Raw genomic sequence first — 16,125 nt, forward strand, 5'->3', positions numbered from 1 at the left:
GCAAGAGCCCTCCGGTATCATTAGCATAATTTCAAATGTTGATTTTAGAAGGAAGGCGGCTGTGGATAACATATATAAGAAGATTACCAAAGTCACTAGCATCTATGTTTCGCTGGTTTATCGTGTTTGATTTGTATGGTAGATTTTCTTTAATCTATGCACCGGCCATCAATACTGTTATCCTGGAAAACCCTGTGTATTGATACTGTTGGAATGGTCGGTCAACCTGCCATGGTAACATATTATAGATAAAGAGATCTTGAACAGATTAAGGTATAACCTTGTGGAATAGGTTTGCTCAGTTTAGAAGTCTAGTGAGTGATCCTACGCAGTGACTGGAAACTATCATTGTATACAGATTGACACTAGGGAGGCTGTAAGAAGCATATTAGGACCAGCCACTGGACTCATAGGCCCAAATCAAATGGGATTTTCAAATCAATTAACAATTAGTTCTAATTAATCTGCCACAGTATAGTTGCTTCAAAGAATTATTTTCAAGTGCAACAAACATGTACCGTATATACTCGAGTATAAGCCGACCCGAGTATAAGCCGAGACCCCTAATTTTACCACAAAAAACTGGGAAAACCTATTGACTCGAGTATAAGCCGAGGGTGGGAAATGCATTGGTCACAGACCCCCCAGTATATAGCCAGCCAGCCCCAGTAGTATACAGCCCAGCCTGCCCCCAGTAGTATACAGCCCAGCCAGCCCACAGTAGTATACAGCACAGCCTGCCCCCAGTAGTATACAGCACAGCCTGCCCCCAGTAGTATACAGCACAGCCTGCCCCCAGTAGTATACAGCACAGCCTGCCCCCAGTAGTATACAGCACAGCCTGCCCCCAGTAGTATACAGCACAGCCTGCCCCCAGTAGTATACAGCACAGCCTGCCCCCAGTAGTATACAGCACAGCCTGCCCCCAGTAGTATACAGCACAGCCTGCCCCCAGTAGTATACAGCACAGCCTGCCCACAGTAGTATACAGCCCAGCCTGCCCCCAGTAGTATACAGCCCAGCCTGCCCACAGTAGTATACAGCCCAAGCCTGCCCCCAGTAGTATACAGCACAGCCTGCCCCCAGTAGTATACAGCACAGCCTGCCCCCAGTAGTATACAGCACAGCCTGCCCCCAGTAGTATACAGCACAGCCGTGCCCCCAGTAGTATACAGCACAGCCGTGCCCCCAGTAGTATACAGCACAGCCTGCCCCCAGTAGTATACAGCCGTGCCCCCAGCAGAATAAAAAAATAAAGTTATATACTCACCGTGCGCCCTGATGCGCAGCGCTGCTCCCCCGATGGCATCGCGGCTCCTCTTCTTGCTTCAGCTTGCTGGGCGCCATCATGTTCTTCTCGCGGGCGGCGCCTAGTATGACGCGCCGCTGCTGACGTCATACTAGGCGCCGCCCGCGAGAAGAGCATGGCGGCACCCAGCACGCTGAAGGAAGAAGAACAGCCGGGAAGCCAGAAGAGGAGCCGCGATGACATCGGGGGAGCAGCGCTGCGCATCGGGGCCACCGGAGGGTGAGTATATAAGTTTATTATTTTTTTAGTCAATTTTAGTCAGTATTGACTCGTGTATAAGCCGAGGGGACGTTTTTCAGCACATTTTTTGTGCTGAAAAACTCGGCTTATACACGAGTATATACAGTATTTTCTGTGTCATAGGAGATGTAGAATGGGACCTGGGTACAGGATCAGGTATTACTATATTTTTACGTTTTTTTTAACTTTAACTGTAAGTAAATTGTACCGTACATAGAAACAATTGTATATAATGTTTATAATTTTATAAGTTTACCACGTTAATAATAACCCATTTTATTTAATTCCCCTCTTATCTGAACAGGAATCAATTTGGATTCTTCCACATCATCAGGTATAATATACATGTTGCAGCAAAAAATATTTTTGTTGGCCATCTTGAGACTACTGGATCCCCCATAGACTCTCATTAAGGCATACTTCAAAAAAATGGTGGGATAACACTATAATGTTTATTTTTTAAAACTTTACATATATGTTTATTTTATATCTTAGCAGACTTCAATTGGGATGTGAATGGAGGAGCAGGTAATATTTTATTTGCTTATGTATTCAAAATATCATCTCACATTGTATACTGTATATATATATATCCCTATATTTGTTTATTTTCTATCTTAACAGCCTTCAACCTGGATGTAAATGGAGGAGCAGGTAATATATTATTGCTTATTTATTCAAAATATTGAAGGGGTAACAAAATAACACATTCTCTAATTCACTGTTATTAACAAAAATGCTGCATTTTACAGATATATGATTCTGTGATATAATATAGGAGAACTACAAGCTACATATAGATATGTTGTTTACCTGGGGAGACTCAGTAGGAAGGCACAGCAGATCTAGTGTGTTGTGAAATAGCAGAGATGTAGCAGGGCTGGAGACTGTCATTATGTGCAATAGGCATCTGATGGATCTCATCATCTATGATCTGTCTCATCTCTCTTTCTATATGTCATATACTAGTACAATGTTCATAAGCTAAATGAAAGTGTATAGAAACCACATTGTCACCTCACAGAACTAGCTGGATCATAATGGGGCACATGTACTTACCCGGTCCTGTTGTGATCCCTGCTGTGTGTTGTCCGACAAGAATTGACTTTGCCGCGATTCACAAAGATCATGCGCCCGATTTCCTGCATCTGTCGCTTCCCCGGAGCGCCGGAGTTCATCTTCTTCCCAGTGTATGTACGTGCATTGGTTTTGAGACATCTTGAATATTAAATCCCACGTTCAATCCGAATCAGTTGGATCGCCCGACGGTCCACCCTCAGATTTCTGTCGTAATTGCGGTACAATCCGATCGCATGTGACACAATCCCCAGTTCAACACAGCGGCGCAAATCCCAAAAATTTCTAAAATCTGATGAAAGTGCGATCTTTGGACCCTTAGTAAATAAGCCCCAATGTGTTTGCTTAGAGAGTCCCCGTCCACACCCTGGATTTTTGCACTGACAAGCCTAGGGAGTGATAGAAGATAAAACAGCAATAAAACTGAGTAAAAAAAAAAAAAGAATAATGGAGATGAAGCACAGACAGTTTTAATTGAGTGTTCTATGTCTGCATCTCACATTGTATATATACACATATATATATATATATATATATATATATATATATATATATAATGTATATAATATCGCTACGGTGCAGCACACGTGTGCATCGTACCGCTCCGTAGCCCGGGAAAAGATAGGACATGTCCTATCTTTTCCAGTGATACGGCGCCGTGCACTGTATCTTCCTATGGAGAGGGGCGGGGGTGAGCAGCGCTCATGCCCTGCTCCTCTCCGCAGCGCCCATGAATGCCCGCCGTACTACGGTACGGCGGGCATACATCGTGTGAATGTAGCCTTATAGAGATAAAGCACAGTTTTAAATGGGGTACCAGTATAAACAAACTTTAATAATGTGTAGGGGTTACATTTTGGAATAAAAGAACATGAATAGTCATACTGACTTAGAATATGCTCCAGTGATTGCAATGGCCAAAAATCGTAGGTTTGCTAATTCAAAGTGTTTGCTATATTTAGCAAAGTCAATTAAAGCAGTACAATAATCTGTATCTGTATCATGACAGATGGCCAATGGAATCTGAATTCCAGAGAAGGTAACATTTAACAGTTTTCTATCAATATTTTAATATTTTGTAGAGAGTGTAACAGAAAGCAGATTTTTGTAACTTGTTTTTATTTATTTTTTCATAAACATACATATAATATTCCAACATACGTTGGGATTCTTGTATTAGCCAAAGCAGGTTATTTTAATTTTATATACAGTCCATCACCTTGAGTCTTGTTGCTAGATTTCTCTCTGCTTTGGTACAGGTTTAGTTTGCATGTATATGTTCTGTATGTTAAAGCTGGGATTAATAATACAGAAAGTAGATTTGAAGTTGAGAAATATCTAAGTTAAGAATCAAACATATTTTTAAAAAATTGTTCTATTTTCCAAACTGAATTTTCCAAGAATCTGGTAAATTCTAAATCCAGTTGCTGCTGATAAATAAAAATAAACATTTAAAGTATTGAAAAGTTGTGAAGCATTTAAATACACAGTTAAGGTCATATTTGACCTTCTCTCCTTCTCTTCTCTAGATACCATAGGTCAGTAGATCTGACAGTCACAATATATTCATGTTGTAATCCATCATGATGCACTTACGCATAGATCCAGGCACCGTGACTGTGGTCATCTTCTTATATTTGTTATCTGTGGCTTCCTTCATTTTACAATCAACTTTTAACAGTATGCTAATGAGCCTGACAGGTTCTGGCATTACCAGAGCCCCTCAGTGATACAGATTCACAGGCTGTTTCAATGAGCAGAACATGTATTACCCAACCCCCTGATCTCTCCCTTTGCCTGTGTAATCTAGCAACAAGAAGGGCAGAGGAATGGGAGATATGATTTACTTGTTGTAACAGCCTGTGAAGCTGTAGAACTGAGGGGCTTTGGAAACACATACCAGAGCTCTTCATATTCATTAGCATAATTATAAAAGTTGATCTTATATGGAAGGAGGCCATAGATAGCAAATATAAGATGACCACAGTCATGGTGCCAGGATCTATGAGTAAGTGTCCCTAGTTTATACTGATGGATTTTGATGCTAGATTTCCTTTAAGAATAATTTAATCTGCAGACAGATAGAAGTTTTTTGAGTGCAGTTCAACAATCATTGAATCACAAACACATGGAGAGAGTTTGTGGAAAAAAATTGACTTGTAGGCAACTGGCCCAACACTGATCTTCTACCTAATAATATATTTTCTTGGTCTTCCTTAAGTCTATGTTCTAATATCTTCAGAGAGAAGTGGGAAGATTTAGAAAACTAATATATCTGCTGCCCTGGCAGCCAACACAATGTAATCTGTCATGGTTGTCTGCTAATAACATTACAGTATTGGTAAATCTAGAAATTGCACTAATATTTATGGCAGCCTTAGTGAACAATAAAAAGCTTGTTTAACACTTAAGCAGATGATGTATACCAAAGTACATATTATAGGCAGAAAGTATTACCCACCAATTTTATTACTATTGTTATGGCATAATGCCTCAGCATAGAAGCAGTGAAGGGAATCATCAGGTAAGTAATTGGTGATGTTGTTAACCACTGTATTATTATTGAATTGTAAATTCAGATTGATATGTAATATCCTATTGCATTAGATTAGTCTGTCCACCATATTGTGATGTTTATTCCGGCCCTTTGCAGTTTTTACCCGCATTTGCACTGATCTCATTAGAATTGTTAGAAAGTTCTAATGGCTCTTACATATTTTAGGGGGGATACAATGGAACATTCCATTCAATAAAGGTAATTTTTTTCAATATTTACCTAATAAAAAAAAATAGTTCTCAATTGCTGCATGACCTAATGGTTGACCCATGGGTTACCAGTTAATAGATAATATATTAATACTTATTATATAAACTTTTAAAGGAAGCGCTATAACATCTTCCAGATAATGTTCCTTTTATCATCCAGAAAGTTGATTTTGAAGTGAGATGGAAATTGGTTGTATAAACTAAAGGAGTCAGACAGTGGCGTAACTAGGAGAGGTAGAGCCCCATAGCGAACTTCTTAATGGGGCCCACATACCTCGTAAAAAATATACAAACAGTGTATAAACACCATATACACAGACATACAAAGCAAATACACACCACATACACATTCACATTTAGACCATATACACATCACAAATACACACATACAGCATATTCACACCAAATATCCCAGATGCCGGGGGCCCCCATGATACTGTGGGCCCCAGAGCAGCTGCTATGGCTGCTACCACTGTAGTTACATCCCTGGAGGCAGAGAATTTAGCTCTGAAGTCAAGCTCTCCCCACCTCAGAATATTCCATTCACTACAATTGACCCCTCGCACCCGGCTTTCCTGAATGAGGTCAATCACAGCAGAGGGGGCATTGAGGGGCAGGGAGAGCTTGACTACAGTTCTGAGTTTTTTGCTTTCATGACTTTCCATAACTAATTTACATTTCACTTTACCTGTAGCACCACTAAGCTCTTTGGGTGTCTCACACAAATTAGGATAATACTATACAGTTTATTTTTATTTTTTTAAACTTTGCATATTTGTTTACTTTATACCTTAACAGCCTTCAACTGGGAAGCAAATGGAGGAGCAGGTATTATTTTGTTGCTTATTTATTCAAAATATGAAGCCCTTTTTAGATTTTCAAAAAAGTATGATGGCCTCACTTTGCTGGTTTTCCAAATTTAGTGTTTTACAATTAGTTTGCACAAAACCATCTTAAATGAATAATGTACAAAGCTACATGTTAGGAATAGGAAACTGTAAATCTATTTGCGTTTAGTAATTAGAATAATGGAGGTGAAATACATACAGTTTTAATTACTGTAGTAATAATAATAATAATAGATATTATAATAATAAGTTTTCTATGTCTGCATCTCAAATTGCATATCCTGTTTTTACATTTGAAATTAATAAAAGTTATGTATTACAGACCTCTGTGAAAAGTCAGCTAATGGCCTCTAGATTTTAAGATATTTTTGTAAAAAATGTTGAACCATCTATTTTGCAGTGGGGTCTAATCATACAGAAATAGCTGATACACAGTGTACAAGCTTTTGTAATGTGTAGAGGAAACATTTTTAAATAAAAGAAAAATGAATTGTCATACTGACTTCCATTGAGCTCAAAAGATTGTAATGACCAAAAATTGTAGGTTTGCAAATTCAATGTAAGGTTTTTGCTATATCTAGAAAAGTCAAGTAAAACATTACAATTATATTCTCTCATTCATGACAGATGGCAACTGGGATCTGAATGCAAGAGAAGGTAACATTAAACAGTTTTCTATAAATATTTTTAACCAAATTTGCAAAGCAAAGCATTTAACAGATTGTACTTTTAATGTAACCCCTTAATTACTTAGCCAATGAGCCCTCTCCATACGCCCTTAAAATATTTTTGACATACTGAACTGCCCTAAGTATTTAAAGAGACTAAACAATTCTTTGAAAAAAATTAGGTGTAAATGTAACAAATAATAGAACTATAATAATGAATATCATGGCTTGAAGAAGTATTCCCACAAGGATAACAAAATAACACAATTCACTATTATTAACAAAAAATACAGCATTTCACCTATATAATTCCAATCTGTCTGTATCAGTCCTGGTGTACACAATCTTGGTTGCCCCTGGATACCACAGTAAATCTTCTGACTATGGTTGGAATTTTCTCATGAATAGCTTCTCCTGTCTGCACACTGCAGGGCTCTCTGCCTCATGACCCTCCCATTACAAGACTAGCTCAGACACAGGCACTTCCTGCCAGCAAGCAGCAGTGTGCAGAGATCTGCTTTACATGCTACAGGCCAGATAAGGTCTTTATCCTGGGGGAAGGCATAACAGGGCAGACTCTGTGTGTGTTATAGGCGATATACAGCAGAGCTGAGAGTGTCATTGTGTATTTATTTCATGGATCTCATCATCTCTGTTCCATCTCATCTCTCTTTTACTATGTGTCAGATACTAGTAGAATGTTCAGAAGCTAAATAAAAGTGTAGATAAACCTTGTACCCTGATTATCTAAGCAAATTGTCAGCACACAGTATCTCACAGCACAGAGGGATCATGAAGTGTCTGCTTAGAGAGTCCCCGTCCACACTCTGGATTCTTACACTGACCATCACTGAGTGATAGGAGCTAAAACAGCAGTAATATTGTAAAGTAGGGGGTTAAAAATGATCTTTATTGTGTAAACATCACTAGGTTATCAAAATGAGAACTTTCTTGGGCAAACCTCTTAACTTGAATTAACTGTGGAATATTTGTATTAAAAAATATACACAGGATTTAATTAGAATATCAATTCCCCAAAAAGTATTACAATTACAATGTACAATATTACAAATAATTATATTAAAGAACATAAACACATTGCTTGCAATTTTGAAAAAATATTATATTTTCAATATGATTATTTTCTTTGATTTGTTTATTCAAATTCCATTAGGATTTAATTGGGATGTGAACTCAGCAGAAGGTAATTATTTAATTAACCCTATTTTTAATTTTTTGTCAATTTCGTTAACAAGCTATAACTTTTATATTTTTCGGTCACTATAGCCATATGAGGACTTGTTTTTTTTTGGGGGGGTTCAAATGTAGTGTTTAAAAGCACAATCTTGGGTGAACGTTTCTAAACTCTTATTTTGTGCTGTATATTTTAAAAAGACTGCAAAAATATTCTTGTACAGAATAAATAATAATATAGTTTTGTAGCTTGGATCGGTATGGAGATACAAAATTTATGTTTTTTTTAGTTTTTTTCTTAAAGGATGATTTTTGTGTGTTGGTAATCTTTTTCACTTTTATTTAATCAAAACTTAATTTAAGGGGACACTTGTAGAGATTATTTGATCTCTTATATAATGCACTACCCTATTTATGTAGAGCAGTGCATTAAAACTCTCCTAATAGGCATCTATTAGGCCAATCCTCCGACATGTACAACACTATCGGGCCACTGCGATTAGAGTTGCAGGGTGCCGATGGATGGCACAGGGTATATGCTAACTCTGCAGTTTCCTTGACACTACAATTCTACATGGTTGAACCTGGGATTGGAGCTTTTCTGATCTCAGTTGTTAGTCACATGGCTGGTTTGTGTTATCACATTATAGTTTTATCCTGCAGGAATATACAATATCCTGCAATCTTCTTCTGCCATGGCGCTGTAGAAAGGTCTTGGATTAGAAGAAATACCCGTAATTACCACCATAATCAATACAGCGGTCGTTAAGGGGTTAATAAGTATTTATCACATTTTGAGAACATCATTCAATCTGCAGACAGATATTTGAGTGCAGTTCAGCTGTCCTATGTCCAGTCTACGGAGTGTGTTTGTTGACACCGGACACAATCTAGACTGGCATTGGGAACTCTTATTAGATCCTTGTTATGTCCAGAAATTGCTCTAATATTAATGGCCAGCCTTACTGCAAAATAAAAAAAACTTTATCAATTTAGCATATGATGTAAGCCAAAGCATATATTATGAACATAAATATTACCAATCATTTGTATTCCTATGGAGTGAGGGATTCAGGAGGTAAACATAAGCAAAATATTTGCACATCTCAATTGACAATGCTATTAACCATTCACATTAATCCGAATGTACAGTAATGTATAGTGATATCCTATAATTTTTTTTTCAAAATAGCTGAATTCGATCAGTCTGTCCATCCAATCTAGACCCCACATATTGTGATGTTCATCTCAGCCCTTTCCACTTGTAATCTGCATATGCAGTAACCTAATCAGAATTGTTACAAAGCTCTAATTGTTCTTACATATTTTAGCAGGGACGCAGTGGAACATGCCATTTAATAAAGGTAATATTTTCAACATTTCCTTATTTAAATAGTATTTAATTGTTGCTTCACATGTTATACAAAATGGTTGACCAATGGGTTACCAGTTAGTAAATAGTATATTAATAATTATATGAATTATAGAAAATGTAAAGGGAAACTCTCTGAAATTGACCTAATAAATCTCAATGAGTTCATAGTGAAGCAGCTTAACACCTTCCAGATCAGGTTCCTTTTATGTACCTGCATGGTTGTATGGTAGTATAATCCTGAAAGTTAACATAGAAGTGAGATGTAATTTGGTTGTAGAAAGTCAAGCTCTCCCCACCTCAGAATGACCCTTTCACTGAAATTGACACTCCTACATCCAGGAACATCAGTACCAGGCCCTCCTGAAGTCTGGTGCATGATGTCAATCAGAGGTGGGACTCAAAATTGATTTGAAATAGATGATGCCAACAATGTGGACCATGAAAGAGAAATGTGTGCATTTGCTTGACAACATACTAGCAGTGGTGTTTTAGGTCAGTATCTGTTGATAGGTTCCCTGGATTTCAAACCCAAGATCACTTTTCTGCTTTTTCTTAGGCTATGTCATAATTTTGTAGAAAGTACAATAATAATATAAAGGACACCTTAAAATATATAGTATAGAAAATGAGAAGCTTTTATTTCCTCTTTACACAGATATAAAATGGAACGTACAATCTCCAGGAGGTAAGCTATAGTATGAATGATCACAGGATAATTATGACAGAATTTGTTTTTGGACAGATAAGTTACATAAATCTCCCCAACAGTTTTCTGGCTTCTCTATCCCACACACCATTTTGGGCTTGTTGGGGCTGGGAGCAGGGCAGGTGATGGGTGGTCAGGGGCATGAATGGCCTGCAGGATTTACAATAGTCTCTGCCAGAAAACCAGCTGGGACTATAGCAGAAAACTCTGCCAGATTATACCTGATCTAACAATATCGAACCTATCGAAAACTGAACCCGTATTTACTGAGAGGCCAGAGAATTTTAGTTGAAATGAGCGATGGGAGAATTTTAGTTTTAATTAATTATCCCCATTGTGTCTGGACATTATGGGGCTTATTTATTAAGGGTCCGCAGATCGCACTTTCGTCGTATTTTAGAAATTTTCGGGATTTGCTCTGCTGTGACAGGTATTTAACTGTGGATTGTGTCACACGGTATCGGATTGTGACGCAATTGCGCTGGCTTTCATGTGACAGAAATCCGGGGATTGGGCCGTCGGACGATCCAACTGATTCGGACTGAGCGTGGGATTTACAATTCAATTCGTGTCGCCAAGACAATGCACTTACATACACCTGGAAGAAGAAGGTGAACTCCGGCGGACCTGAGAGGGGAAGTGACAGATGCAGGAATCGGGCGCACAATCTTTGTGAATCGCGGCAAAGTTCATTCTCTTGAACAACCCACAGCGGGGATCGCGTAGATCTTCATTTTCTAGCAGCTTTCCTTGCCGTTGTTTTAAAGATGCTACAAGAAGAACTAGTTGCTGAGACTACCTTCCCCTCTTCTCTTCATTGAATTTTATGTAATCTGACATGAGCTCCAATCTATCTTGACAGCAAAGCCAGAATTCACAGAGATTTAAGAGGCAAAGCAGATTAGCAATGAGGCAGGAGCGATAGTAATTGGAGTAGGAAGATATATTACAAAGTTTTTTGTTTTCACTTGCACTACTGATTTATATAAAGGTGATTGAAAAAAAACTAACCATTTATATTAAAAATAGACAAACTTTTCCAGTCACAAATATCTTTTTCACATCTTCACAGGTATCAATTGGGATATAAACTCAGGAGCAGGTAATGTTTCACAAACTCATTGAAAAATACAAAAGTACCGTACATACACGTGTATAAGCCGAGTTTTTCAGCACAAAAAATGTGCTGAAAAATGATCCCTCAGCTTATACATGAGTCAATACAAATGTCAATGCACTCAAAAAATAAGAAACTCATATACTCACCCTCCGGTGGCCCCGATGCGCAGCACTGCTCCCCCGATGTCAGCGCGGCTCCTATTCTGGCTTCCGCACCTGTCTTCTTTCTTCTGTAACATCCTGCAGGGCGCCGTCATGTTTTTCTCCCCGGCGCATAGTATGACGTCAGCAGTGGCGCATCATACTATGCGCCTGCCGGCCGGGGGAGAGCGGTGGTGGCCCCCTGCAGGATGTCACAGAAGAAAGAAGACAGGCACGGAAGCAAGAAGACGAGTCACGCTGACATCGGGGGAGCTGCGCTGCACATCGGGGCCACCGGAGTTTGAGCAAATAAGTTTTTTTTTTAATGCTGGGCTGGCTGTATACTACTGGGGGCAGGCTGAGGTGGCTGTATACTACTGGGGGCAGGCTGGGGTGGCTCTATACTACTGGGGGCAGGCTGTATACTACTGGGGGCAGGCTGGGCTGGCTGTATACTACTGGGGGCAGGCTGGGGTGGCTCTATACTACTGGGGGCAGGCTGGGGTGGCTCTATACTACTGGGAGCAGGGTGTATACTACTGGGGGCAGGCTGGGGTGGCTGTATACTACTGGGGGCAGGCTGGGGTGGCTGTATACTACTGGGGGCAGGCTGGGGTGGTTCTATACTACTGGGGGTAGGCTGTATACTACTGGGGGCAGGCTGGGGTGGCTGTATATTACTGGGGGCAGGCTGGGGTGGCTGTATACTACTGGGGGCAGGCTGTATACTACTGGGAGCAGGCTGTATACTACTAGGGGCAGGCTGGGCTGGCTGTACACTACTGGGGCAAGCTGGGCTGGCTGTATACTACTGGGGGCAGGCTGTATACTACAGGGGGCAGGCTGTATACTATAGGGGGCTGGCTGGCTATATACTGGGGGGGGGGTGACCAATGCATTTCCCACCCTCGGCTTATACTCAAGTCAATAGGTTTTCCTAGTTTTGGTGGTCAAATTAGGGGTCTCGGCTTTAACTCGGGTCGGCTTATACTCAAGTACATACAGTATTTAGAACTATTCTAGAATCTGGAGATAGATCCAATGTTTTTGTATACACTTCCCATGCCCCTCTAGTTTCCCTATGTGTACAAACTGAGTTTTAATTTGGTATATTCCAAATGCCAATTTCTGACTCTCTTAAAAAGTCATTGCTTTATTCACTTTATGAATTTCTGTGTAGTTATTTTGAGGTATCCAAGCACTGCTATGTAAACCAAGTTTGTCAAGTTTTAGGTAAAATAGGAATCTGAAATAGGGATCAAATTATAATTTCATATTTTCTCCCGACAGATGTTCAGTGGGGTCTAGATTCAGCAGCAGGTAATAACGTAATGGCTTTATTGCCAATATTTATCAAAGGTTCTCTCGTCTCCTGCTGTCAGCACCAACATATTTTATATTTTATAAGGGAACATAAAATGAAACATAAAATGATCATTGTTTTTATAACAGTCTTTATTAAAGTAGACATTTGTTGCTTTTGATTTCTAGGCATAAATTGGAATGCTAACTCACAAGAAGGTAATCTTTCTTAATTTTTGTTTTACTTTAGCATATAAATTGTAAAAGCGTTGTTATGTATTTTTAATTCAGATATTTGTGTTCTAAATCTAAACAGGAATGAATTGGGATGTGAACTCAGAAGCTACAGGTATATAAGTATCACTTACAACCAAACTTCATTCATATAATATTTTGCAGAAAACTGTTGCAAATTCATATACAGGTCTTATACTGTATCTATGTCAACAAGGACATACCATTATCAGAATCACAGAATTACAAATCATAGTTTCTACAGTCTGGATGCCAGTAAACATATCTTAGTTGACAGATCACATATCCAGCTTAATTACTGTGATCCAACTGTGATCTTAATTTCTGATGTCACTTCCCACTATCCCTCTCCCACACATCACTCAAACACACAGAGAACCAGAAGGCACCACTTGTCAAGGCAAAGATGAAAATGTTGGAACCTGTAACTCAACCTGCAAATCCATGACCATGTTTTTTCTTACTTATAAAACATACACATGAGACACATATCAACTTTAAAACTTTACAACTTAAAAAAACATTTCTAAAAAATGTTTATAAGAAAGTTGGCAGCTTCTCTGTGGTGTTGGGCGTGGAGAGATAAAATGTAAAGATATTTGGAGAGATAAAATGTAAAGATATTCTATATTTTATGCAATGAAATATAATGTAGCCTGTAATGATGAAAATATACTGTATATCATAGTCTTTATCAAGGACGTTTTTGATTTCTAGGATTCAATTGGAATGTTAATCCATCAGAAGGTATTTTCATACTTTAAATTTTTTATTCCAAATTAAAACAAACATTTTGATTAAAACTCATAGTTTTCTATTTAAATCCAAATAAATTGGAACATTAATTCACCAGGAGGTTATCCCATGGCCTCTTTTATTCTATAATTAATACATAATGATGAATATATTTACAGATGTGTTTTACAATTTTAACAGGAATGAACTGGGGTGTTAATTCAGCAGCAGCCGGTATGTTTTACTTTACAATTACCATTCAATAGCCGATTCTACTTAATACCAAGCTTCACTGATGGGGTGGTACACAAAGTCTATGGCACATTCTTGGGATAGGCCATCAAGATCAGACTTGTTTAATCATAAGAAGGCATTAAGAGGTTCTGTCATTGCTTGACAGCAGACTATATGATACAGAAACCTTAAAACGCACCTGTCATCAGGAGTCCTTTTTCTGGCAACCTCATGCCCCCATAGAGAATAGTGAGCACATTGCCAAAGTGCTTTTATAATAAAACCGGCTTTTTCCAATTAAAAAAAAAATCAGATTAAAGTTTACCTCTCTTCCTGCAGAGTAGTGTCCCATGTCCCATAGGAGTGTCCCATAGGAGTGGCCAGTGAGGAGTGCCCCCACCTAAGAAAACCACTGCTCGTGCATCTTTTTCAAATTAAAAGACTCCCACATACCGACAGAGAAATTTCCTGCGCTTGGGTGGGGGACACTCCTCCCTGGCCACCGTCATGTGACACGGGACACTGCTTTCATCTAACTTTGTTCACTTGTGCGCACTATTCTCTATGGAGACATGGGGGAGCCAGGAAAAGGCCTCCTGATGACAGGTTCCATTTAAGCCAGATTTCCTCTTGATTAATAGTGTTTATAGTCTAAAAAATACAATATACTAGTAACTCAAATTATTTTACATTTCAAACTCAATCAAATAGATCTTTTGCCAGACACACCCTTTAAAGAGGACCTGTCACCTGTAAAAACTGCACTAGGAGCTGCTTATGCTAATGCTACAACAGATGCAGCAGTGTTACACTGCTAGCCTTATCGGAAACATCCAATAATGCTCGCAAACACTGCCGAGCTGTACAACTTGACTGTGCTGTAAGCGGTAGGGCCTATTCATGAGAGGGTGGAATTAGGGGCGTCGACTGCCGCATGAAGCTCAGAAGTCACTGCCGGCCTTTGGAGTAGGAGGGGTGGTCCGGGGAATGCTCAGTAGAACAATTGATTGCTTTATTCCTTTTGTCTGTTTTTTAATGCTTTTTTCTTTTTCAACTGTATGTTTGTTTTAAGCTGGTGTGACAAGCAAAAAATTCCCCTATGGGGACAAATAAAGTTCTATCCTATAAAATATACCATAGCACTTATAAGGAAAGGATTGCTTTAAAACATTTGTTGTTTCCAATTTCTAGAGTTCAAGTGGAATGTTAATCCATCAGAAGGTACCTGCATGCTGTATTACTATGTCATATACATATATAAAATTTCAAAGTAAAACAAACATTTCGATTGAAACTCATACATTTATAATTCATACATTTATAATTCATACATTTATAATTAAATCCTAACAGGAATAGGCTCTTGTATTCTATAGTTAACACATGCTGATAAATATTTTTAAAGCTTATAAATGTATTAAACTTTTTACAGGAATAAACTGGGGCGTTAATTCGGTAGCATCTGGTATGTATTTGTTTTACTTTACCATTCCCATCCAATAGCAAATTTTACTTACCTTACTTGATATATATATGTCCTGTTATAAGCCACCATTATCAGATCAGTGGGGGCCAGTTTTATTCTTAGCACCAATCCCTATCAATCAGATATAAAATAAATTAAAAATGATAGACAACCCCTTCAATTTATCATTCTGCATAAAAGTATAATGCTTGTAGAAGATGCATAAAATGATTAAGAAATATGTCCTAAATGTTATACCTATGTATACATACACATACCATCACATATCACTATACAGACCAACAATTTCTATATACCAGCAATTTAGATGCTAGAAAACATCTTTTGGTCAGGAAAGAATAAGAACACCTGACTTACAGACGACCCTACTGTACTGTACTTTACTGTACTTTAGCCTTAAGCTACAATGATCAGCTATAACAATTATCACAGGTGTCTTCAATAAGCTTTATTGTTACTCCTGGTTCTTATGACAATCCAACATTTTTAAAATCCAATTGTCACAGAGACCAAAAAAAATTTGGCTGGAGCTACAATGATAAAATATACAGTTCTGACTTACATACAAATTCAACTTAAGAACAAATCTACAGAACCTATCTTGTACATAACCTGGGGACCGCCCGTAATTGTATAACAAAGATCCTTTGTTTTTTATTTTAACTTGAGT

The 16,125-nt window shown here is 38.4% G+C and overlaps 1 protein-coding gene across 7 annotated transcripts in view; it reads left to right on the top strand.

The window, feature by feature from the left end:
• LOC140104472 (uncharacterized) overlaps positions 1–16,125 on the top strand; it is a 53,200-nt gene that overhangs the window by 18,864 nt on the left and 18,211 nt on the right. For 3 of the 7 annotated variants that reach the window (XM_072128028.1, XM_072128031.1, XM_072128032.1), the window contains 18 exons: positions 1,854–1,883; positions 2,045–2,077; positions 2,174–2,203; positions 3,636–3,665; positions 5,349–5,381; positions 6,191–6,220; positions 6,868–6,897; positions 8,083–8,112; positions 9,434–9,466; positions 10,133–10,162; positions 11,256–11,285; positions 12,734–12,763; positions 12,935–12,964; positions 13,062–13,094; positions 13,718–13,747; positions 13,937–13,969; positions 15,161–15,190; positions 15,402–15,434. In XM_072128028.1, coding sequence (XP_071984129.1) covers positions 1,854–1,883; positions 2,045–2,077; positions 2,174–2,203; positions 3,636–3,665; positions 5,349–5,381; positions 6,191–6,220; positions 6,868–6,897; positions 8,083–8,112; positions 9,434–9,466; positions 10,133–10,162; positions 11,256–11,285; positions 12,734–12,763; positions 12,935–12,964; positions 13,062–13,094; positions 13,718–13,747; positions 13,937–13,969; positions 15,161–15,190; positions 15,402–15,434 — 558 coding nt within the window. Of the gene's footprint in view, positions 1–1,853; positions 1,884–2,044; positions 2,078–2,173; positions 2,204–3,635; positions 3,666–5,348; positions 5,382–6,190; positions 6,221–6,867; positions 6,898–8,082; positions 8,113–9,433; positions 9,467–10,132; positions 10,163–11,045; positions 11,155–11,255; positions 11,286–12,733; positions 12,764–12,934; positions 12,965–13,061; positions 13,095–13,717; positions 13,748–13,936; positions 13,970–15,160; positions 15,191–15,401; positions 15,435–16,125 lie in introns of those variants that run through there. The other 4 variants (XM_072128029.1, XM_072128033.1, XM_072128030.1 and 1 more) reach the window with 3 other exon arrangements.

The sequence above is a fragment of the Engystomops pustulosus genome, chromosome 10 (assembly GCF_040894005.1).
Source record: "Engystomops pustulosus chromosome 10, aEngPut4.maternal, whole genome shotgun sequence".
Taxonomy (NCBI): Eukaryota; Metazoa; Chordata; class Amphibia; order Anura; family Leptodactylidae; genus Engystomops; species Engystomops pustulosus.